A 25,882-nucleotide genomic window follows, 5' to 3' on the forward strand; every position below is an offset into this window, starting at 1 on the left:
GAGATGGTGTCTATAGTAACAGTGGATAATAGTCTCTGGGAAGGGAGTGTGACTGTGGGATAGCAGGTATAGTAGGGAGAGATGTGTCTATAGTAACAGTGGATAATAGTCTCTGGGAAGGGAGTATGACTGTGGGATAGCAGGTATAGTAGGGAGAGATGTGTCTATAGTAACAGTGGATAATAGTCTCTGGGAAGGGAGTATGACTGTGGGATAGCAGGTATAGTAGGGAGAGATGTGTCTATAGTAACAGTGGATAATAGTCTCTGGGAAGGGAGTATGACTGTGGGATAGCAGGTATAGTAGGGAGAGATGGTGCCTATAGTAACAGTGGATAATAGTCTCTGGGAAGGGAGTGTGACTGTGGGATAGCAGGTATAGTAGGGAGAGATGGTGCCTATAGTAACATAATATCCTCTGGGAAGGGACAGTATATGTGGCATATCAGAGATATATATAATATAGTATGTACCCAACCAATGGCTGTCAGGGGTATACTGGGATTAGCAATTCAACAATATCTGTAGGGAAGTAAGTTAAACACATTTAATGATATCCCTCTGTTCGTGCTCAACCTCCTATACATGTCTCCTGCCTGCTCAAGGCCCATATGGTTTGTCTGTTATACTGAAATCCTTTTCCCAATCTCAAAACTAAAGATGATTTCTTCATTCACTTTCTATATCAGTGTATGTTTTCTTGGCAAGTTTCACTCCATAAACAGGGAGTCATTTTATTTTCTTATGTAGAAGAAAAGGAAATCAAGGAATATTGTTGAGAGTTTACAAACCCTTCTCATTTAGAGCTGATACCATTATGTTCCTCTGCAATTAAAACCTTAACATAAATATGCCTGGGACTAATTATTTGATTGAATGATTGATTGATCATTTGCTTTTTTATCTTGTTCGTTGCAATATTATGATTGCATATATATATTGTTATTTCCATAAAAGAGCAATAATTATTAACTCTTTCAGAACAAAACATTCTTCATCTTGCCCGTTAATGGTAAAATATCACATACAGTATATCTGATCTGTTGTATATCCATTGTAAGCAGCAGTCCTGTCCTGCTTTATGGCAGCTGAGATTCTAGCGATCTGTATAACAGAGCATTCTGTCCCAGTGGCTGCACAGATCCTATCTGATCCCCATTGTAAGCAGCAGTCCTGTCCTGCTTTATGGCAGCTGAGATTCTAGCTATCTGTATAACAGAGCATTCTGTCCCAGTGGCTGCACAGATCCTATCTGATCCCCATTTTAAGCAGCAGTCCTGCCCTGCTTTATGGCTGAGATTCTAATCTTAGTAGATCGTACCTAGTTTATTTTCTAACACTGAAATGTTAAGCATAAAAGAGAAAATTAGATCCCAATGGTTTTACAAAAAAAAATCAAGTTACAAAACTTGGTTAGTTAAGCTTAATCTGAACAGAACAAATTAGTTGTGCATTATACAGTACAGGGCAGTAGGGAGATATTGTCAAGAAAATCAAGATATTCTATCACGAATATGAGTCACAGACCTAGAGAGATTCTGGTATCAATCTTGTCTTAAGTGTCCTCGAGGTCCCCTTGCAGAGCCATGCAAATCCAATGAACTGTTTAAACTGTTTTCTTTTCACCTGTCCTCACACTTGATTATCCTTAGCAGTACATAAGTCTCATGACTTCCCTCCTCTCACATTGCCGAGCGCCATTCGACTACCGAATGAGATGGAACATGACAAAGCTATTTATCCAAGCCTCGTCATTAGCGTTCAGGGCAGCTTTGCTTTGTAGCCAGCGACACTTCTCGCACATCACAATTCTAAAGCAATATATACAGTATGAGACTTGCAACTAAGGACAAGTTATCAGTGTTCTCAGCCAATTTGTCTTCTTCCCATTTACCTTCCCCATGGCAAGAATACATTTCTGTCCATCTAGATCAGGGGTCCCCAACCTTTTTCACCCATTAGCAACATTCAAAAAAAAGTTGGAGAGCAACACAAGCATGAAAAATGTTCCCGGGGGTGCCAAATAAGGGCTGTGATTGGCTATTGGTAGCCCTTATGCGGACTAGCAACCTACAGGAGGTTCTGTTTGGCAGTACACTTGTTTTCTCTGCAACTAAAACTTGCCTCCAAGCCTAGAATTCAAATATAATCACCTGCTTTGAGGCCACTGAGAGCAACATTCAAGGGGTTGGGGAGCAACATGTTACTCACAAGCTACTGGTTGGGGATCACTGATCTAGATAATGGAGCTCCATATCTGTAATCTTGGGGAAGGGGTATGTATGGAGGAGTCCAGTCAAGAAAATGGCGCCATGATGGCAAGTTACTACTTGCTTGGATGGCCAACGCTTGCAATCCCTGGGCCTGGTTGTAAGATGGTAGTAAGCAAAGGCAATTGTAATATAGGTGGGCACCTAGTTGATGAATGGAATTAAGTTGCCTGCTATCATGTGTTCACCTGAGGCGGCTGTAGAGGGTGGCTAGTACTGCAGGTAGTCCATTGGGTGTGTGCTAAGGTGGTAAGCCTTGCCAGGCACGTTTAAGTTTATGTTTACCCTTATATTGGAAAATGATGATGCAAGGATAAAGTTATATACTTTGTATATGGGAGATTAACGGTTTTGTCCACCATTACATTAGGTAGTCCCCAGTAGGTTTAATCCAACCAAGGGCTGGGACTGTATCAAATTTGGGGGGTACTGGTTTCCTTTTTAAAGTGATCCTGACACTAAAACCCTACTCCTCAAAATATGAATAAACATTAAAAGTTCCCTATAGGATGGTTTTTTTACTGATAGGAATGTTTTTTGTTTTTGTTTCCAATTGTTACTTGGGGTTTCTAAACCTGATTGTTTTTCCAACCTGACTGTCCCTTCTCAACCTCAAAGTTTCTAATGCTAACTTTAGAGTCCTGCATTGGGTTGTGTACTCGTGGAATACCCACAAAGTGGTTGTGTTTTGGGCAGATTCCATTATCATGTGGAGTAGTCTGTTGATGAGACACCTGGGTATCCGGCTAAGGTGCAGGATTGGTCTCTCCCAGTTTACAGTACAATTCATCCCCTTACCCATCTGCTCCGAGGTGATGTCACTTCCAGCTCACAGTGACGTCACTTCCAATTTCATGGGCCTATAGTCAGAAGGTAACTAAACAATTTGTGGGCTGGGTTAGCTAGTGGGTCTAGATAGGGGAACCCATTGGGAAACGGGCACAAATTGAGTTGTTGTTCAGTGGGTCTGGGTCGAGTATGGGTCTGCCTGACAAGACTACTGCTGTACAAATATGGCAGCCCACTCAAAGAGGAACATGGGGGATAAGTAATGTAAAAGAATCAGGCAGATATGTTTATGGCAACATTAATAGAATACACAGGAAATGTTATGATAGATGTAAAATCTTTCCCTGGCAGTTTTGTAATTGGTCAGGGGAGTCGCCGTGCTGTTCTCTTTGGGAGTTCTTTTGGGGTCTCTTTGGACCCCATTTGCTGGAATCGGGTGGTGGTGCTTGAGAGCCTAAGGTTGGAGATCTCAGTAGGAGTAGTCAATTTCATTGAACATTCTGTAATAGCTCTCTCTTAGAGTCAGGAGTCTGGCTGAGGGTGGTTAGTAGAGCAGCCAAAAGCTCCAACAGATATGTGAGGGATTGGTTCTCTGGGGACAAGACACTTACTAGTGAGTGCTTGTGCCAAATTCCCTCAAGTGGATTATCTGTATGAAATATTTGTGAATTGATTGATATTACTGCAGAATGGTACAGAATTCAGAGTCTGCTCATGATATAGCAAATAAACAGTTAAGAGTTATTTTAAAGAACCTCTGAAACCCAACTTATTGAGAAAGCTATACATATGTGTGATATCAGGGAGGCTGACACTTCCTCCATTATTTTGGCAGTGGATCACATCGGGTAAAGCCGAGGCCATGATAACTTAATTAAATAGTCAGATTCGTATACTTTTTATTTTCATATCGTTCTTCTTGAGAGAAGACATTTGGAATTCAAATGAAGACCTCTGCTAATGGGCCTCATGGGAGAAGACTTAAAACTTGTTTAACTTTTTGTAGTAGGCCTTAGCCTCGCGCTTGGGCCGATCAGAGGAGAATCAGGCCGACTCATTTGCATTCCCAGCTCCATGTGGGATAAATCTACCGGAGAACGCTCACAATAAAAGAAACACGTCGAGTCGGAATGACATCAAAGGAACCAGAAAGCCTTTAAGGAGGCGCTGCCAGGCAGGTGTTAATCATAATTTCAGACTTGTTATAATTTATTGCACATTATTACAGCCCTAACCAACTGTGAAATGCAAATGACTTGCCTCAAGCCATGACTATGAGTTATCATTACATATTAAGAGATTTCCAGACAATAGTTGGTTTTATAGACTTCACTGTGTTCAGTTGGATTGCGAGCATGGAGATGTCATATCATACACACACTGAAAAGCTCCATCCTTAGAATTCAGAAAACATTTTGTAGAGATCCATTACCTGATGCGTTAATTTGGCCACACCCAAGTGAGTCTTAACCACACCCCATGTAGGCTTCTTTTAGAGTTAGTTAGAGTCAGACAACCTTCGAGGCAAAACTGAAATCTCCATTTCCATATATTCCCAGAAGAAACCTTGGAAGAACCAGTCATGTTTGCAATCAATGACGCATACAGACAACACAATGCAGAGCTTCCAATGTCTGGGGCAAATTTGTAAAGATTCAGTAATTCAGGTGTTTGGCTCACCAGATTCCAAACTCTAAAAGCCATGTGACTTTAAAGCTTTGGATGATTTTTAGGGGGTTGCGTTTTAGAGGTCTGTGAGGATTTATACCTCAAATGAACTCACAACTCAAATGTTTTCTGATTTAAGAAAAAACTTGAACGGGAAAAACTTGAATCAGTGAATTTGGATTGAATAATTTTCAAGCGAAACCCAACGAACAAAACCCAAACATCATGAAGGCTACAAACATCTTCAAATGGTTGAAGGGACCTCTGTCATTAACTACTATATAACCATGACGGGTTTTAACTGGAGTATTTTCATATTCAAGCTATTTTCAGGCTCGGGGTATAATAAAACTTGTAAAAAAACATTTTATAATGTGAAAATACAAGTTTTGACTAAAATACCCTCAAAAACTCAAATCTTTTGGGGGGAAATGCAACCATTGATAAATCACCTCCTTAATGTGATGTATTTCTAATTAATTTTCTAAAATTTGAATATGGGAACTAGGCTCTAATTTGTTTTGATATTTAGCTACTTATTCACACAAGCAGCTACTTTGGCCACCAGCATGGTAGTGTTAAGTGGGATGGTCTGTTTGGGCCCTAGGCCAACAATTGATTCATAATAGGGTCCTACACAGACCTGGCGGAAGAGGACTGTATCAAAGCACAAATGCTATTTTCAACATCAGCATGATCTTCAGTCAGATATTGATCGAGCAGGACCACCAGAGGGCGATTTCCTGCTGAATCTGGGGGGGGGGGCTCAATCAGCAGTTTTTGTATATGACCAGCTTGAGGTTATCTTGATCCTTTATGCTCTTTGTTATACATAGAAAAGCAGTTTAACAATGACCTGGAAAAGCCTTGGACTGCCCTGTGGGACACCTCTGGCTGCATCCTTCTAGATCTTCGTAGAACATGTAGCATTTTCCTAGTATGCTGCTCATGGGTACTGAGCATTTGAGTTAGAAACCCCTTAAAGTGGACCTGTCACCCAGACACACAAATCTGTATAATAAAAGTCCTTTTCAAATTAAACATGAAATCTAATTTCTATTTTTATTAAAGCATTCATAGCTGTTGTAAGCTCATTAAAAAATCTCAGATGTCAATCAAATATTGTCTGCCCCTCCTCTATGCCATGGGCTCTCCCGTTCTCTATACCATTTAATTGTGTAACCAGGACATGGGGATGGACATCAGGTCCCCCATTCTGGTTCACAAACAAGATTCTGAGATGATACAAGACGTTCCTTAATAACAGTGTCCACAAAATGGCTGCTGCCTGCTTGTTATAATTTTGAAATCCCAGACTGAAGGAAACAAGATTCAAATAATTTATATAGTTTAATTAAAGTTCATTTTGCTAGACTCATGTGATAAAATATGATTTTGAATATTTTATTTGGGTGACGGGTCCTTTTAATGAGATTTAATGAGATTTATGTGTTTGTGATTGGAGTTCTGCCCTTCTTACCTACACTTACCATTGTGTAAAGCCCTTGCAAAACCGATCATACCAGGAATGGTGCTACATACTATAGATAATTACATGTAACCGCTCAGATATTCACTTGAGCTTTCCAGGCTTCCTTTACTGTACATTAAATATTTTGAATTACCCTGTTTATCTTGCAGATGAGATGTTAACTCCTGACAGTTTTCAAGAAAAAACATCTAAATCCCCTGAGAGTCAGCAGCAGGAACTCAACAATGATCCATCAGAGGAGCTTGAAGATTACCAGCAAAATGGAAGCCGGAATGAAAGCAGAACCTTCCCAGAGGAAGAGGACAACCTTTACACCTACTGGTCAATGCCACGGTCCTCCCGCCTTTTCAAGCCACAGTCCCTTGATCACAGCACAGTTTCATTTGATGGCATGGAACTCAACAGCCGAGGGGCACAGTTAGAAGATGATTTTTATAGAAGTGACGACAGCTTACAGGTAATATGAACATTTATGACGATCAAGGTGTTTGACATGCGTTCACCAAGAAATCCTTATGAAAATTCTTGTACCAGGTTTTTGGAAATGGGGGTTTATTATTTTATTTTATTGCCACAAATTGGTGTCAACTCCTGGTAGGACACATGTTACATGTGACTTTTCTCTCAGGTGGATCCTCACTTTACTGTTGGAGGAAGGGTTGACCACACTGCATCGTACCACAAAACAGATCTTTCAAATAACTTGGGCGACAGTGGTTCTTAAAACAAAATGATATGGTTTAATTGGAAAGATCTTGCACAATATCTTAGTGGGTGCTGGTTCAAGTGTTACAGATCACAAATCAAACACTGTTATCTGCTAGTTAGTATTCACACGAACACAGGCATAGTTTGCAACACCCCAGAGGTACAGTAGGATTTAATGCCTTGCTGAAACAATCCCTAGTGCTAGTTGAAGCTCACAGTGGTGATACACTCCAAGGATGTCTCCGTACCTGAGCCTGACTGCTTTAGTCTCTGTACTGGCAACATTGGCACCGCAGGGTACTTACGCAACTGGTCTTCTCATTGGAGCCTCTAACTGCTCTACTAACTACACTCAACCTGCCTGTCACTGAGCTATTACAAATGTTTCCTTGCACTTACAACCACCTTCCAATCCCTTCAGCACACCACCTCATCCAGCATATGGAGCAGGTGGTGTGCTTTTCCTTTTATAACTTTGGGAACCCAGACACCCCTGGCCAAATACAGAATTACCAACGGACAAGCTTCCTCTCCCAACTGTAAAAAAAAAAGCCCATCCTTTAATTGGGCAAAACTCTCTAAGTAAAATAAAGGCTGGCAAACCCTTTACAACTCTACACTCTCACTATAAATGCTTTTGGTCTGATGCTTTAATAGTGTACAGCTGGAACATTTGTTATATGTACCTGTGATGTCAATCATACATAGAAGACTCACTTCCAAATGTGGAGTTCAATTGGAATCCTTGTAACTCCTATAGACAGTAGTCACTCCTTCATGGAGATTTCCAGTTATTCTGGTTATGGCCTTTTCTATGTGTATGTATATATATATATATATAGTGATAAGATCTTTTGAGATAAATCAAAGCATTAAGCTAGTCCTAGTTGGGTAAGTGATTCCAGTACTTACACTGGTAAAGAGCTCTTAGGATTCTTCCTACTCAAACCCATCTTTATGTACCAACCAATAAATTTTAATAGCAGAAGTGGCTAAAGCTCCACCAATCAGCTTAGATTTCTTAGATTTCAGTGCAGTGAGAAAACCTCTTGACCATCTCCAAGTTCAGTCTTTTGTCCTGGTTTGTTTCAAGGCAATGCAAAATAGAGCAATTCAGCAGAAGGAAATATACAACATGGTTGCTCTATACCTAAGTAAAGAGGGCAGCTGTTGTTACAAAGGGTGATCATGCAAATGGAAACATTATTTAAACCATGCATACTTACCCTTTATTATCCTCCTATATAGAGAAATACCCTTAGAGAGGGAACACTAAAAAAAACAGTGTGTTCTCTGCCATTAACCACCTTAAATAGAGGCAAGGGGAAAGAAGGTGTACCCCAAGAATACACCAGTATGGATGTTGTTTAGATTTCTTACCTAGGATAGGAAGGCAGAAGAGAAATATCCACAGCTGGACCCTGATCGTGTGTTCATAAAAAGTGTAAACAAGCTCTAAAATCTTTCTTTATTTGGGGAACATTGAAAACCTTGCTTGGGCAATCTCCATAACAACCCCATAAAAGAGAGAAGACATGTAGAGTTTCTCCCTCCTAAAGGCCTGCCATTCACTTGGTGGAACAATCAGTTGCACAGGGGTTTTTTTTTTTTTGCGGAAAAGAGTAAATTTTTCACGGACCTCTGGCATCAAAACATGGATAAAACAACAAAGGACAACCGCCTTCAAGGGGTTTTGTGGAATTAATAGGGTGTCTGTGGGGGAAATGGTACAATTTAGAGAGGATCCAATAAAGAACAAAACTTCTCTTTTTATTATCAAAATATGTGAAAGCGCCTGTGTCCCAGAAGAATCCGATTAATGTGAAACACCGGCAACCCTGCCCTCAGCAATATTTAAGTGTGACGCGCTTGTTAGAAAGATATTAGCGTGGACGAATATAGCTAAAAGCACATTCATTGATCCGGCCGGGCAGCTGCGCCGTTACCATTACGGCTTTTTTCTCAATCATTTTTCATTTACAGAAGCCGCATTCCTCCTAGAGCCATTCATCATATTTGGACACAACTTGCACAATCGCTCCTTATAGGATTGATTACAGGTGACCTGGGACTACTGAGTTATGTCTTAGATTTAGACTGTCATGAAAAAAACAATGCGCTTGTCTTTAATCTTGTGTTGCGTCAAGTAGAGTATTGAGCGGCTGGCGAGCATTGGGGGCATCGGGGGGTGATGTGATAACTAGTGCAAAGTTTATATCACATAGTAAACCATAGCAGCCAGATTGCAGAGGCCTCATGGACAGTTGCTATCAGTTACTAGAAATGGAGTAAACTTTGCGTCTCTTATTAAAATACCCCCTTCAATATCCAACATATCTTTGTAGGAAACATTACTGTTGCTTCAGCCTCAGGGCACGAACCTCCTTTCCTTACACAGTTACATAGTTACATAGTTAGTTAGACTGGGTTTAAAAAGAGAAAACAACCCCAACCTTGTCAGTCTCCCCTCATAATTTAACTCTTCCCTCCCTCTAACCAGTTTAGTTGCACTTAGTCTCTGCACTCTCTCCAGCTCATTTATATCCCTCTTAAGGACTGGAGTCCAAAACTGCCCCCATACTCCAGATGAGGCCTCACCAGGGACCTATAAAGAGACATAATTATGTTTTCATCCCTTGAGTTAATGCCCTTTTTTATACAAGAACTTTATTTGCTTTAGTAGCCACAGAATGACACTGCCCAGAATTAGACAACTTGTTATCTACAAAAACCCCAAGATCCTTCTCAGTTAAGGAAACTCCCAACACACTGCCATTTAGTGTATAACTTGCATTTATATTATTTTTGCCAAAGTGCATAACCTGCATTTATCAACATTGAACCTCATTTTCCAATTTGCTGCCCAGTTTTCCAGTTTAGACAAATCACTGTGCAAAGTGGCAGCATCCTGCATGGAACCTATAGTTCTGCACAATTTAGTCTCATCTGCAAAAATAGAAACAGTACTTTCAATGGCCACCTCCAGGTCATTAATAAACAAGTTGAAAAGCAAGGGACCTAGTACAGAGCCCTGCGGTACTCCACTAACAACACTGGTCCAATTAGAAAATGTTCCATTTACCACCACTCTTTGTAGTCTATCTTTTAGCCAGTTCTCTGTCCAGGTACAAATACTATGTTCCAGGCCAACATTAATTTAACCAGTAACCTTTTGTGTGGCACTGTATTAAATGCTTTAGCAAAGTCTAAGTAAATCACATCCACTGCCATCCCAGAATCCAGGTCTCTACTTACCTTCTCATAAAAAGAAATGAAGTTAGTCTGGCAAGATCTATTACACATAAAACCATGCTGGCATACACTCATAGTATTATGATTTGCTGATAGAGTGGCCATCAATAGGAAGTGCACTTTTATTATAATAGTACAGGTTTGGGATCCATTATCCAGAAAGCTTCAAATTATGGTCAGGTCATCTCCAATAAACCCAATTTTATCCAAATAATCCATATTTTTAAAACTGATTTCCTTTGTCTCTGTAATATTAAAACAGTGCCTTGTACTTGATCCCAACTAAGAAATAATTAACCTTTACTGACGGTAAAAAAGGCAGTCTAAATTTCATTGGACAATGACCATTGGCACCATGGACAGTGTAAGACTGGAGGTTTGAAGGCCCACCAGGGCTTACGCCACAGGACCCCCAAGCCCCCCTGCCCCCACTATAACCCCTCTCCAGACCCCCTCACGTACTTGCCCTCTAGTTGTGGCTGCAATCGGGGCTGGGTGGGAGATCAGGTGCCAGCACTGGCCTGTGTGGTCAGTAGACGGGTGTGGGTCTGGGTCAACAGGGCCAGTCAGGTTTTTACCCCGTGTCCTGCTAGCCGGTCCGACCCTGGCCTTGGATAAGGTCTGCATTTTGCTGCTTTGCAAAGACCCATTGTGACATCACTCTGTCCCAAAAGCCAAACACTCAGGCCAGGAATGTGGCAGATAAAAGAGCAACCCGGCAGACAAGCAGTTAATGTCCAATCACTCACCTAAAATAATAATTTAAAAACGAATGTTAAAATACATAGCAATACTTTCTCCAATTTTTTTTTGTTTAACCCACCGGGTTTGCTTAGTGTACATTTACAAATGCTTTCAGAAGGTGCGATTAATTGATTTGATATAAATGATTCAGTTCTGATGTTGATCTCCGTCTCTAGTTTCCATCACCTGATTTCATTTTTTTTCTTATTTGGAATTTGAATAAGAAGTTTCTCAAATAAGATATTCTTTAAAGATAAGGCCTGGGAGGCTTCCAGTTTCTGTTCGGTGCAATTGCCTGCGTGGGATTACATTCGGCCCCTTTTATCCCTGCCTTACCTTGCGCATTAATCAGATTTCATGCACCCGCTCCTCTAGAAATTCCAGATGGATCTGATTTGGCTTCTGCTTTGTAGGAATTGCTAACGAGAAAACTCCTCAAAGGGTCCCCTCCGAAAAACTTTATTAACAGTGTGGGAACGGCCGATACTGTAATAACCCACCGCAATAAACTGATTGTGGCTTCAATATTTATACTTTTAATGGGAAGCTCAGATTCAGTGAATGGGTATCTAACAACTTAAGTCATATTAAATAGGAAAGCTGGCCAGTTTTACCTTGCCCAGAACTAATATTTATTCTGTCTTAGTTTGAGAGGCTTAATACTCTTAACCCATGGGTTGTTAACCAAACATGTGTCCCCAAACTGTTTAGGGAGGATCACTCTGGTCCCAGTAAATAAAGTAAAGGAGCTTTATACAATAGACAGTAATATGTAAAATAAGGTCAATACCTGATTGTAAACCAATTTTTGGGTTGCTATACAGATTTCTAAAAATAATATAGGTCCCAAGAAGCACTGCTTGTATAGCATTTCTATCAGTCTTTTTCAGACTCCCTATTTCTGACTGCTATTACTTTCTACAGTCTATTATCCACATGTGCCCCTAGGACCTTCTCCATCAGGGATTCATCTATCTTAGTTCCATTAAGGTTGTGTGCAGCCTGTGTATTTTCAAATCCCATGTGCATAACTTTTCATTTACATTGCATCTTGTCTGCTTCTTAGATCAGAAGATCTTTGGTTGTTTCAAATCCCCTTGAAAGGTGTAGCAGATATCTCCCTATAGTTCCAGGGTTACCCACAATAACCCCCCGCTATCTCCTCCTAATTGGCCTTCAGGCTGGGCCCCCTTAGCTCATAACAAGGTTACAGATATATAGAAACATTGGGGTGTCACCCTGCTATAGTTCCAGGGGTACCCAGGGCACAAATAAACACTCACCCCAAATCTCCCCCTAACTGACCTTCAGACTGGGCCCCCTTAGCTCATAACAAGGTTACAGATATATAGAAACATTGGGGTGTCACCCTGCTATAGTTCCAGGGGTACCCAGGGTACAAATAAGCACTCACCCCAAATCTCCCCCTAACTGACCTTCAGACTGGGCCCCCTTAGCTCATAACAAGGTTACAGATCTATAGAAACATTGGGGTAACAGTCACCCTACTATAGTTCCAGGGGTACCCAGGGTACAAATAAACACTCACCCAAAATCTCCCCCTTACTGGCCTTCAGACTGGGCCCCCTTAGCTCATAACAAGGTTACAGATATATAGAAACATAGGGGTGACAGTCACCCTGCTATAGTTCCAGGGGTACCCAGGGTACAAATAAGCACTCACCCCAAATCTCCCCCTAACTGACCTTCAGGCTGGGCCCCTTAGCTCATAACAAGGTTACAGATATATAGAAACATTGGGGTAACAGTCACCCTGCTATAGTTCCAGGGGTACCCAGGGTACAAATAAGCACTCACCCCAAATCTCCCCCTAACTGACCTTCAGACTGGGCCCCCTTAGCTCATAACAAGGTTACAGATATATTTCCAGGGGTACCCAGGGCACAAATAAGCACTCACCCCAAATATCCCCCTAACTGTCCTTCAGACTGGACCCCCTTAGCTCATAACAAGGTTACAGATCTATAGAAACATTGGGGTAACAGTCACCCTACTATAGTTCCAGGGGTACACAGGGTACAAATAAACACTGACCCAAAATCTCCCCCTTACTGGCCTTCAGGCTGGGCCCCCTTAGCTTATGACAAGATTTGGATACATTTCAGGTGCACCTTCCGCTGGACCCATTACTATTGATTTGCTTTGTGCCGGACAACCCTTCAGCTTGGTTTACTAGATGGGCTCTCCTCACTCAGTCTGAAAGAGTCTTCTAGCAGATTTCCAGCTTCCCACCATTTTTGTAACATTTCCCAGTCATTTCCTTTGCAATGAGCTGAAAATAATATGTTAGTTCCACCATTAGTCCTGGGCCAGCTGCTCAGTAAGAAGTTCTGTATTGTCTACTCTAGGAGTTAGGACAAAAAGGAGACGCCACCATATCACCATAACGCACATACATATTTAATGTCATTAAATTATCTCACCCTGCACTTGTTTATTTATAACATAAAAAATGTGATTGACTCAGAATAAGCTTCTCCAACACAAGCAAACAAGGAACTTCCATCCTCTGATCTGCTTTGAAAAACAATACAAATACCGTGGTTACTACTTGTTCTCATTGCAGATTTGACATTTATTTTTCTAAAGCCGAGTGATCAAAACAAGTCTATGCGTTTTACTCTTTCAATTCTGTTGGAAGCTCGGAAGTGTCAGAAATCTGGATGTACAATGATTCCAGTATCACGTTGTCATGTTTCCCTCCCTCCCCTCTGAATCCGACACAAAACACTCGTGTTAAAGTGATCCACACGGGACTCAACAACATTGTTTGGGTTCAGAACTTGTTATCAAAGTTTATATTTTGTTATTAAATTTACTTCAGTGACTGGTAGTAAATGTGGGGGCATTTAAGATAAAAACAGCGGTAGGGGCATTCCTAATATATAGAGGAAAGTGGTCCCTCATATAGTGTGGTGTTGTACAGTATTTGAGCAGGAAGGTGAAGGGAGTGTATGGGGTCATACCTTTATATATATATATAGAATGTTGTTTGCTAAATTAAACAAAGAGTATGTTCCACAACTGTGCAACATTGTATTGTAAATAGCTAACTAGCATTATCAGGGGGTGCAGTAACAACTGTTGGGCTTGTAAAACATCAAAGCCACCTCCTGGGATAATGATTTTCCCAGGCCAAATGTGGATAATTGGCCCTAGACATGTGGACCTAGTAGAAGAGTCAGGATTGTGGGACAGCGTTTTAACATCCTATGCTGGCTCCCTGTGCCTCTAGGTTATTTAATTTCATTTTATCATCATCATCTATTCTGTACCGTGTTCATTGAACAAAGCAATAAATATATTTTATTTTTAAATAAAATTCTACCAGTCTGAAGATTATCATCTAACCTCTAGACACACAAGTGAGTCAGCACTTACATTAGTAGTTGCATGATACTGCTCAATCTGTAAGCAGTAACCAAGTTATTCTAACAGAAGGTAGGACGTATAGTAGGTCAAAATAAAGATATGGAGAAGATTAAGGCAGTAGAGAGCAGATAGTAGATCAAGATCTAAACTGTACGGCAAAAAGGAGTCTGTAGACAAAGATGAGAGTCAGTAAAACAAGTTTTAGACAGTAGGGTGAGATGGAGTCAGTAGGGGAAGATTAAGACAGTAGAGTATAATGCAGACAGTAGAGCAAGATTGAAACTGTAGGACAAAAAGGAGACTGTAAAGCAAGGTGGAGTCAGTATAGCAAGTTTGAGACAGTAGAGCAAGATTGAATCTGTAGGGCAAAAATGAGATGAGGCAGTAAAGCAAGTTTGGGATGGTAATGCTAGATGGAAACAGTAGAGCAAGTCTGAGACTGTAGGGTAAGATGGAGTAGAGAACGCATGAGAAGATGGAGACAGTAGAGCAAGTCAGAGTCATTAGTGGAAGATGAAGACAGCAAGTCTGAGACAGTAGGGCAAGACGGAGTACATAGGGAATGAAGGAGAAAGTACTGAGACGGAGTATGTAGAGGAAGATGAAGACAGTAGAGCAAGTCAGAGTTAATAGGGGAAGATTTAGATAGTAGAAGAAGATGGAGACAGTAGAGCAATTTTGAGACTGTAGGGCAAAAGGGAGACAGTAGACCAATTTTAAGATTGAGTACATAGGGGAAGATGGAGACAGTAGAGTAAGCCAGAATCAGTAGGGGAAGATTAAAACAGTAGAGCAAGATGGAGACAGTAGAGTAAATTTGAGACTGTAGGGCTAAAAGGAGACAGTAGAGCAATTTTAAGATTGTACGACAAGCTGGAGACAATAGGACAAGGTGGCTGGAGACAACAGTAGAAGAGATGAAGGCAGTTGGAAAGTATGGCAATACCACGATGCCCAGTGCTGCCCATTCTACAACCCTTCAGTTTGATGGACAAAGTGTGCTGAGTGAGATTCAAAGAAGCTGAGTGGATGCTGGGAGGAGCTGAGTGGAGGCTGAGAGGGGCTGAGTGGAGGCTGAGAGGGGCTGAGTGGAGGCTGAGAGTGGCTGAGTGGATGCTGGGAGGAGCTGAGTGGAGGTTGAGTGGGTGCTGAAGGACCATAGCTCTGACAAGCTCATTCTATATATCCATTTCCCCCTCCACTACTAAGTAGAGCGCTGGCCCTAGCTGCAGGATTGTGTCCCCCCTGCTCACAATATACTTGCACAAGCTAATTTTTATTTTGCTGTGAATAAAGCAGAAATGACACAGTCCGAATGCAAAGCAGGTTCTGAATTGCCGCGTAGATTATTCCTAATAAATGCTGAAAATGAGACATATGTACAGCAAGAGGGTGGTCTTCCAAAGCTATTAGAATAATCTTTTTAAAATGAGCTCTCAGCTTGGGCAATCAGTCTCCTGTATGTAGAAATGGCCGTCCCTGTGCCCATAAGTCTGACCTCCTTCCAAATGGATTTCAGCAGTGCAAGTGCCAAATCCTCCGGGAAATCATTCATCTTGAAAACACATATGCTGTGCTACAGTTAATCCGACGAGTAGTGGTGATGTTTCTGCCATCATCTCATAGGCGACTATTTAACAAACAAATGGCGTCTATGCCCCTAAGACGTTTTGCGAGTCCAGAGAGTGTGGGAAATGGTGTGTATTAGCGCAATACAAATGCTACAGTTTGTGCAGCGAATTTAGTTCTCATCACTTCGTTATTTACCACTAGATTTTATTGCAAATACATTTTATATATATCTATATACAGTAGACAGAAGGTGGAGGGGTCGTCTTTCTGTGCCCTACATGGGACCTATAGGCCAATTATTACATTGACTTTTATAAATAAGGGGTTATTGCTTCGGGGCACAAATATTAGAACACTAAGGGCCAGATTTATCAAGGGTCGAGTAGTAAATTTGAATATGAGATTTATCACACCTCGACCATGGAAACAGTCCTAATTCGAATATTCGCCACCTAAAACCTGCCGAGTTCATGTACACGTCAATGGCAGAGGTTCATTGAGTCATTTGGAGATGCTAATAGCCTTCCTGACATTGGGGCAGATTTACTAAGCTCAAGTGAATTTTCGAAGTTAAAGTTTCGAAAGTAATTTTTGGATACTTTGACCATCGAATAGGATACTACGACTTCGAATTTACTTTGACTTCGATTCGAAGTAAAAAACGGTCGAATATTCAACCATTCGATAATCGAAGTTTTTTTAACTTCGAAAATTCGACCCTTAGTAAATCTGGCCCTCAAGGTTTTTTTGGGAGAAAAACTAGATTCTTAGGAATTGTAGACGATTCATATTTTTGGGTCAGAATCATTTGATCGAATATTAGACATTCAAATTTTTTCTTGAATAACCTCCTATTTGAATTGTGAGTTTATTCGAATTAAAAAAAATTTGCATGTTTTGATAAATGGGCCTCCCTAATGGTGCAAGAGGGCACCCTTTGCACCTCGTAAAATGCTGCACTCTGCTCCTTGTGTTGGATTGAAAATCAAATGACAAGGTGTTTTCACAGTTTTTCTGAACTTTGCACCCTGTCCTAGAGTTCTTAAAGGATACCTATTATCTCTCTTACTAGGAGGCACCAGAGAACTCCACCTAAATCTATGGACTTGGGTTTTTTATACTCCTTGGTAATACCAAAGCTTCTCACTATCTCATTCTCCTTGGTGATACCAGAGCTACTCGCTATGTCATACTCCTTGGTGATACCAGAGCTACTCACTATCTCCCACTCCTTTATGTAACCAGAGCTACTCACTATCTCACACTCCTTGGTGATACCAGAGCTACTCACTATCTCCCACTCCTTTTTGTAACCAGAGCTACTCACTATCTCACACTCGTTGGTGACACCAGAACTACTCACTATCTCACACTTGGCTTCCTATAGGATCTTCCCCATCTAGATATTCTTCACTAACATTGTTCTCTTTATTCATCTTGGACTGTTTCTGAGACCTTTTGCCACGAGGAACGTATCTGGGACCTCCCTCCCCAGGCTTTGCACTGTATCCCCCCTTTTTCACTGAGGTTCCAAGAGAAAGATAGCTATCACATCTTGCCCTGCTGTCTCCATCTTGCCCTACTGTCTTCATCTTGCCCTACTGTCTTCATCTTATCCTACTGTCTCCATCTTGCCCTACTGGCTCCATCTTGCCCTGCTGTCTCAAGTTTGCACTATTGTCATTTTCTTTACATACTGTTTGACCTACTGTGTGCTACTTTCCATCTTGCCATGCAGTCTCCATCTTTCCCTACTGTCTCTGTCTCTTTGATGTAGATGCCATTCTGTGCCCATCCCATCCTAATGTCTCCATGCTGCAATACAGTTGCCACCTTAATAATGTCCATCCTGCTCCAGTATTCCAGCTATTTCTCACTTTTCCTACCTACAACCCCTGAGGTCAGTTCCCATAATTCCTCTGTCAACACAATTTCTGGACAGTCCAGTGTATCTGATATCATAGTGAAAAATGTCCAGTAGAAATCATTACAGATATGGCAAATAAAAAAGATGCAGACGCTATAAAATATTCAAGGGTTTGGGAAAGTTTGGCATGTCGATGGGTCAGTGTTTGAGAGGAAAGTTGAACTGCTGTACCAGCTGTGATTTAAAATGTTAACTTCAGCTCATTTATGTTTCATATTGTTTATCCTTGCAGGTACAATAACTGTGCTTCGTTGTGATGCTGACATATATATATATATATAAAGTTCAGCAGAGTGCATGTATTAATAAAGAATGACAATTTTATGTGTGTGTTTCTAGCATGTTCTCCCCAAAACATTTCCCTTAAAGGCGTGGGTGTCCCATCTGTTCCAGAGAGGCAAGTGCCTCGCTAACAAAGAAATAAATGATTGTGCTGGCTGCCAACCTTGGGCTTAAACCCATAACATTTCAGCCAACGGCTCTCTCATGTTCTGTCAAAACAAGTTTATTATTCTAACAAATAAATACTGGCAACAATGTAACAGAGTTAACTTTCCCTATCTGAAAACAAAGCCAAGTTTTGCATTATCCACAAACATCATGGTTGGTTAAACTCTAGATCCGTAAATTTCTTAACCCCAAAAATCATATTTATAGTCAAAGGCGTCTGTAGGATGTGCGAAGAGATGGGCTGGGGGCTGTAGGCAGGTAAAATGATTTTAAGCATCTTTATTAGGATAAAATGGCCACATAGGGGAAAACCAAGGAACTAGGGCAGTGTTGATGATAGTAAGACAACATGTTGACAGTAGGACAAGATGGTGATAGTAAGTCAAGATGGTAAGTAGTGATGGGCGAATTTGGGCCGTAAAATTCGCGAAACGGCGAAAAATTCGCGAAACGGCGCCGGCGTCTCGTTTTTGATGCCGGCGTAAGTTTTTTCGAAAAAAAAATTTTGACGCCGGCGAATTTTTCCCACGAATTTTCGCGGGCGTTTTGCGAATTTATTCGCTGGCGGCGAAACGCGCAAATTCGCCGCTAATTCGCGCCTGGCGAATAAATTCGCCCATCACTAATGGTAAATTTTGACGCCGGCGAATTTTTGCCGCGAATTTTCGCGGGTGTTTCGCGAATTTATTCACTGGCGGCGAAACGCGCAAATTCGCCGCTAATTCGCGCCTGGCAAATAAATTCGCCCATCACTAATGGTAAGCGTACAGCGAGATAAAGACAATAGGACAAGATGGAGTGAATAGGAAATATGGGGACAGTAGGTCAAGCTGGTAAGAGTAGAGCAATATGGAGACAGTAGGACAAGATGGAGTCAGTAGGACAAGATGGTAAAAGTAGAACAAGATATAGACAGTAGAGAAAGATGGAGACAATAGAACAAGATGGGGACAGTATACCAAGATGACAAGAGAAGAGCAAGATGGAGACAATAGGACAAAATGGTAAGAGTAGAGCAAGAGGGAGGCAGTAGGACAAGATGGGGACAGTATGCCAAGATGGTAAGAGTAGAGCAAGAAGAGACAATAGGACAAGATGGAAAGAATAGAGCAAGATGGAGACAATAGGACAAGATGGTAAGAGTAGAATAAGATAAAGACAGTAGAGCAAGTTGGAGACAGTATAACAAGATGGTAAGATTAGAACAAGATATAGACAGTAGTGCAAGATGGAGACAGTAGAACAAGATGGTAAGAGTAGAACAATAAATAGACAGTAAAGCAAGATGGAGACAGTAGAACAAGATGGGGACATTATGCCAAGGAGGCAAGAGTAAAGCAAGATGGAGACAGTATGCCAAGATGGCAAGAGAAGAGCAAGTAAGAGACAATAGGACAAGATGGTAAGAGTAGAGCAAGATGGAGACAGTAGGATAAGATGGTAAGAGTAGAGCAAGATGGAGACAGTATGCCAAGATGGTAAGAGTAGAGCAAGATGGAGACAGTAGGATAAGATGGGGACAGTATGCCAAGATGGTAAGAGTAGAGCAAGATGGAGACAATATGACAGGATGGTAAGAGTAGAGCAAGATGGAGACAATAGGACAAGATGGTAAAAGTTGAACAAGATAGAGACAGTAGAGCAAAATGGAGACAGTAGAATAAGACGGTAAGAGTAGAACAAGATATAGACGGTAGAGCAAGATGGATACAGTAGAACAAGATGGGGACAGTATGCCAAGATGGCAAGAGTAGAGCAAGATGGAGACAATAGGACAAGATGGGGACAGTATGCCAAGATGGTAAGAGTAGAGCAAGATGGAGACAATAGCACAAGATGGTAAGAGTAGAGCAAGATGGAGACAGTAGGCCAAGATGGCAAGAGAAGAGCAAGATGGAGACAATAGGACAAGATGGTAAGAGTAGAGCAAGAGGGAGGCTGTAGGTCAAGATGGGGACAGTATGAAAAGATGGTAAGAGTAGAGCAAGATGGAGACAATAGGACAAGATGGCAAGAGAAGAGCAAGATGGAGACAATAGGTATACCTTATATGAGTGTTATCCAATCTGGTGAACTTCAGTTGTTGTTAAGAAATAACTCCAAGCACCCACTAACAAGCAATGGGTCTCTATGAATTCCTTGCAAAGAGCTTAGGGCATATCCCATGGCACAAAGTGCAAGAATCAAGATAATTTGGCCCATATTTTGCAATTTGCATGTTGCCACTGGAATTGGAAATAAAGCCTCACATTCCACCACTTGTAAATAAATCCATATCCTCTGAAATTGCAGTTTCTTATGAAAACCGCCCTTAAGCCTAGTCCCAGGCTCATTAAAAAAGCTTGCTTTTCCTTTGAGCAGTATAAGTTTGCCTTTCTTCCAAAATAAGAAAAGACGGCTCATTCTATTAGAGTTAGCTGCCGCAGTTCCACTAGTTATGCAGGGGCCTCGTTCTGTACAGTAACCTTCATGCCTTCCACCAGAAGATTTGATTTGTGCGCAGTTTTTTCTTAACGTTCACAAATTTTTATGTGTTTGGCAAACAACCTTTATCACTTGCATAAACTTAATCAACCGACGACGGTTACAGTAAATGTAAAAATTAGATTAAGGTGCTTGGCCAAGTTGAGCCTTACAATATTGTGCCTCAATGCATTTTAATGGCCCTTCTAATAACATGGGCTCTCCTACCTTTGCAATGTGACACACTTGAACAAAAATGATGTATAAGTACAAAGGTTTCTATTGGATGGATCAGGTTTGAGGTGTAAATAATTAAGTAATTTGTGTATTATGTACATTGGGAAAACGACTGTCCTTTGGCCAGGGTCTCATGAGTAAATAAAGGGGGCATGGAATTCTCTGGGCACTTGCTGATAACCTTATTGACCAAATGGGCATGCATGGTACCTCCAAAGGCGAGTGTTATGTACAGTACAAACCTATTCTGTGTAGTGTGTAGAGACCCAGAGGGTTAAGAGTTTACTCAGGCCGTTCCCCTATATAGTTGGTCCTTTGTTCTACCCAGGCAGCTATGTCTCCCTTCCTAGGTCCACTGTAGTTTGATTTAGGTTATTTTTGCCTAGTAGGGGACAGTGTTCAAAAGTCTAAAGGAAAGAGCACAGGTGTCTTTCCTGGGAACTCGCCTCTCTAGGAGGTTGATACAGGCCCAGGGCTCCAGATGTATAAGTTTTAGATAAGGTTTGCTAGTGATAGCCACTTTGTTTTAGTCACTCTAGAGCGAGAGGAAGGTTCAGGGTAGGTAGTGAGCAGTCCTTCACTCCAACAAGGAGCAATAGTGGGAGTTCAAGACCAGGTAGGGTGCCAAGATACAAGACCTCAGGCTGAGGATCCTAAAGCACAGTGCTCTACTCTCAGGGAGAAATTGCCTCAGGAGTGTCTTTGTCTACTTTATTTCTGGGAGGGATCTGTAACTATTGCATTTGAATTTGCTTCAAAGTGACTGTAAATCTCTTTATCAAAGTCTTCCTTAATAAACTAGTTATGTTGATGCAAGAAATCTCTCTAAGTTTTGGATCCTTTGCTGCCCAGAGGAGCACATAAGGCACCAGGAGTTGCCCAGGTACAAGTGGGACAGTGGCACAACACAAGCAGTAGAATTCGGTCCACACACTTTAATACACACAACTCACACTCAAGGGTGGGCTTCATCTGCTTGAAAGTTATCTGGTGCATGGCCACCTTTAAAGATGCATCCTTCTCAGGGGTCGATTGATTTACTGTCTACCAAGTGAGTTCAGCATTTGATTGAGGGCCAAACTCCTGCAGCATGCAGCAAAAGTGTCTCCAGATGGTAGAGGTAGGACCCACCGAGACTTCTCCTGGTGTTCTTGTTGGTCAGTCCATCATACTTTACTCTCTATATGAGGTTATAAAAATGGATATAAACAGGATTATTTTCACTGTAAATAGCTGAATACTTCCTGGATGTACAGGTTGTAGTCAACTGTTATTTGTGTAGACCAGTGATTCCCAGTGGCTCATGAGAAACATGTTCCTCACTAACTCCTTGTATGTTGCTCCCATTGCTCTGCATGTGCTTGTTTTTGAATTCTAGGCTTGGAGGCAAGTTTTGTCCAGTTGTACTGCCCTACAAAACCTCCTGTAGGCTGTCAGTCCACATACGTAGGTGCAACCAAATAGCACTTATTTGGCACCCTGGGTACTTTTTCATGCTTGTGTCGCTCCCACATGTGGCTCATGGGTAAAAAAAACATTTGGGATCCCTGGTGTAGACTGTTTATTACAGGGGATTTAACCTGGGGGAAGTATCTTCTCCTCCCTTACTTGTTATGGATCACAGAGGGGACTAAATGGAAAGTGAAACCATTTATTTCCACTGTTTCATACCATTACGTACAGTATAATGACTATGAAGCGGTTCATTCATCCAGGTAATTCTAAAACAACTGGACTTGCTGAGTTAAACATTGAAGACGTTTCACAACTCAGAGCAGCTTCTTCAGTACAACTGACTGGTGTGGGAAGTCGTCGGCATATAATCTCTTCCACTAATCCAAACACAATGACATGTGAAACTCACAGAGATTCTGTGGGGTAATAATATTTGTACATTTACATTAACTGCACAGGCAGAACACATTCCTAACTTCATATCTATTCAAGGGGCTCCTGTTGAGCACTGCTTCCAGCAAATCAGGAAAATTACGTCTACAATCCACCCTGAAGCACAATATTGTATCAAAACATTCCATAATCATTCCATAAAAATTGCCATTTCTGCCAGTGGATTTCAAGCTGGTTCAGTAGCATTTTCGATGTGATAAAACAGGATCGTTTACGTGAGACGCTGGGCTTCCTCCGTGACTGTTAAGATTTGGCCCCTAAATCCAAGGAAAAGCTCCACCGGAACCAGAGCACTTGCTATTCACGGCTGGCAACGTTACAGAGACTTATTACATACTTAATAGTGCTTGAAAATCTCAATTTGCCCTACATAATGCATGATATGGCCGGTGGGTTGAAAGGTTGGGAAGAATAATTGATTGAATTTAAACATCAGCCAGAACAGGAGCCTATGAAACATCATTACTCTGTGCACATCAGGGTTCCCTGCTGGAGTTTGTGCAGATAAATAATCTGATGGACTGATCACATTGGGGCTACAGTTGTTCCTTCAGCCGTGTCTGCAACTGCCAATCTGCAACTGCCGCCAACTTTATCTCCAGCCAACCTGTAACTGCCTGTTATTGTTTAGCAGCAGCTACAAATCACTTGATCTGTTTTACAGGTGCGGTTTCACGGTTGTGTTTATATAGGTGCCAGTTTTAGTTTTGGGCTGTATTTATATTGATAGCAGGCCACGATGATGCGGCAATGGCGGAGGTCTCCAACTTCGTGCCGTCTCCTACCCGATCGCTGCTCTCGCAATATGCAACATATTCTCCTCGATGAAGTGCCTAGCCTGCAGGCACGAAACGCGTTAGAATTGCACATTGAATTGCACTTGAATAAAGCCGAGTTGATATTTAAAAAAACGGACTATTACATAGGGGTGTCATCATGGCAGCCGGTGGTACCAAAACAGTTCCAAAGCCAAGCTGGTTGTATGAGTCAGTCCAGACCTATAACAACATCCCAACGACCCTATAAGTAGTAAGTGCCAACTGTAATCTATTATCTATCTCATCTGCAGATTTACTGAGATTTATAGAGTTAATGAGCTTCCATTAGACTTGACCATCCAACCTGCCTGGCTTTGGAACAGCTCAGGTCCTCCAGCTACTTACACAATGCTGTGAGCCGCCAATCGTATAGTAACAGATGCATCATGGGGGCCCAGGTGTAATAAACATGATAGATCCCCCTTAAAGGATAAGTAAAACTTTAAAATGAGTGAATGTAAAATTGACGAGGTGGCTATTCTAAGACGTTTGCAATTTACATGCATTATTTATTTTCTTTTAATTCCAAGATATTAAGGAATATTTGAGGTTGAACATATAAAAATGCTCAGATTTGTTATATACAGGACCAGTTATCCTGAAAATCCCAGATCCGACCATTCTGGATAATGGATGTTTCCGTAATTTGGATCTTCATACATTAAGTCTACTAGAAAATCATGTAAACATTAAATAAACCCAATAGGCTGGTTTTGCCTCCAATAAGGATTAATTATATCTTAGTTGGAATCAAGTACAAACGACTGTTTTATTATTACACAGAAAAGGGAAATCATGTTTAAGCATTTTAATTATTTGATTATAATGGAGTCTATGGGAGAAGGCCTTCTTGTAATTCAGAGATTTCAGGATAACAAGTTTCTGGATAATGGATCCCATGCCTGAATATGTCTAGGCAAGTGTCATGAGCGTTAGTACTGTATGGGACCTGATATCCAGAATGCTCGGGACCTGGGGGTTTCCTGGATAAAGGATCTTTCCGTAATTCGGATCTTTATACCTTAACTCTACTAGAAAATCATATAAACATTAAATAAAGCCAATAGGCTGGTTTTGCCTCCAATAAGAATTAATTATATCTTAGTTGGGATCAAGTACATGCTACTGTTTTATTATTACACAGAAAAAGGCAATCATTTTAAAAAATTTGGATTATTTGGATAAAATGGAGTCTATAGGAGACGACCTTTCGGTAATTCTGAGCTTTCTGGTTAACGGGTTTCCAGATAGGGGATCCCATACCTGTATGATCATTGTTTGCCTTTGTCTCTCATACAGGAGAGTGCACACTTCAAGTGGACGTCCAGCCCCAAGTCAAGTCAAGTCAAAACACAGTCAACGCAGTTTTCGGAATCTCCCCGTTCCTTGGATATTTCTAGAGAAAGTACCCATAGCAGTAAATGGGCTGCAGATTCTAAACATGAAAGTCCCATGGAGGGAAGGGCACAAATTGACGACCCCCTGACTGTAAAAGCAACAGACGCGTTTCAGAAGAATCTCGTGCCCACTCGCAGTTTATCCCCCAGCAGAAGTAGAAACGAAACCCCCACAGAGGATCCGATCCTTTCCAGAACCCGACAGCAACGGGCAGATAATAAGCTACGGATGTCTCTGAGCAGAAAGTCTCTAAAGGAAATCCCGACGGGGGATCAAAGACTAATCAGTGATGTACCTGTAAGTACAAGTAAAACCTACACTTAGTTTGGGGTAATGTGGATAAAGGCAGAGTACAATTATTTTACCCCTCTCAAATCTATTTGTATTTTTATAGCAATAGAATTTTGGACATAATATTCCTAGATTAGCCCAAAGTCAGAGCAAGATGGGCATAGTCTCTAGGCTCTAGTCTCTAGCATTGGTATTCCCTGTACTAAGCACAATTCAGCTGGAACAGCCCTTAAATTTGCTCATAGTCTGTACAGAGAGATCCCATAAAACTATGGCAGCATAGGTATTCCCTGTACTAAGCACAATTCAGCAGGAACAGTCCCTAAGTTTGCTCATAGTCTGTACAGAGAGATCCCATAAAACTATGGCAGCATAGGTATTCCCCTGTACTAAGCACAATTCAGCAGGAACAGTCCCTAAGTTTGTTCATAGTCTGTACAGAGAGATCCCATAAAACTATGGCAGCATAGGTATTCCCTGTACTAAGCACAATTCAGCAGGAA

At 41.3% G+C, this 25,882-nt stretch overlaps 1 protein-coding gene across 1 annotated transcript in view; it reads left to right on the forward strand.

The window, feature by feature from the left end:
• The window catches only part of LOC108714735 (protein CFAP20DC-like), a 208,921-nt gene that overhangs the window by 128,627 nt on the left and 54,412 nt on the right, over positions 1-25,882 (forward strand). Inside the window, exons 13-14 of the mRNA XM_041590936.1 lie at positions 6,368-6,675; positions 24,990-25,385. Coding sequence (XP_041446870.1) covers positions 6,368-6,675; positions 24,990-25,385 — 704 coding nt within the window. The remainder of the gene's footprint in view (positions 1-6,367; positions 6,676-24,989; positions 25,386-25,882) is intronic.

The sequence above is a fragment of the Xenopus laevis genome, chromosome 4L (assembly GCF_017654675.1).
Source record: "Xenopus laevis strain J_2021 chromosome 4L, Xenopus_laevis_v10.1, whole genome shotgun sequence".
Classification (NCBI taxonomy): domain Eukaryota; kingdom Metazoa; phylum Chordata; class Amphibia; order Anura; family Pipidae; genus Xenopus; species Xenopus laevis.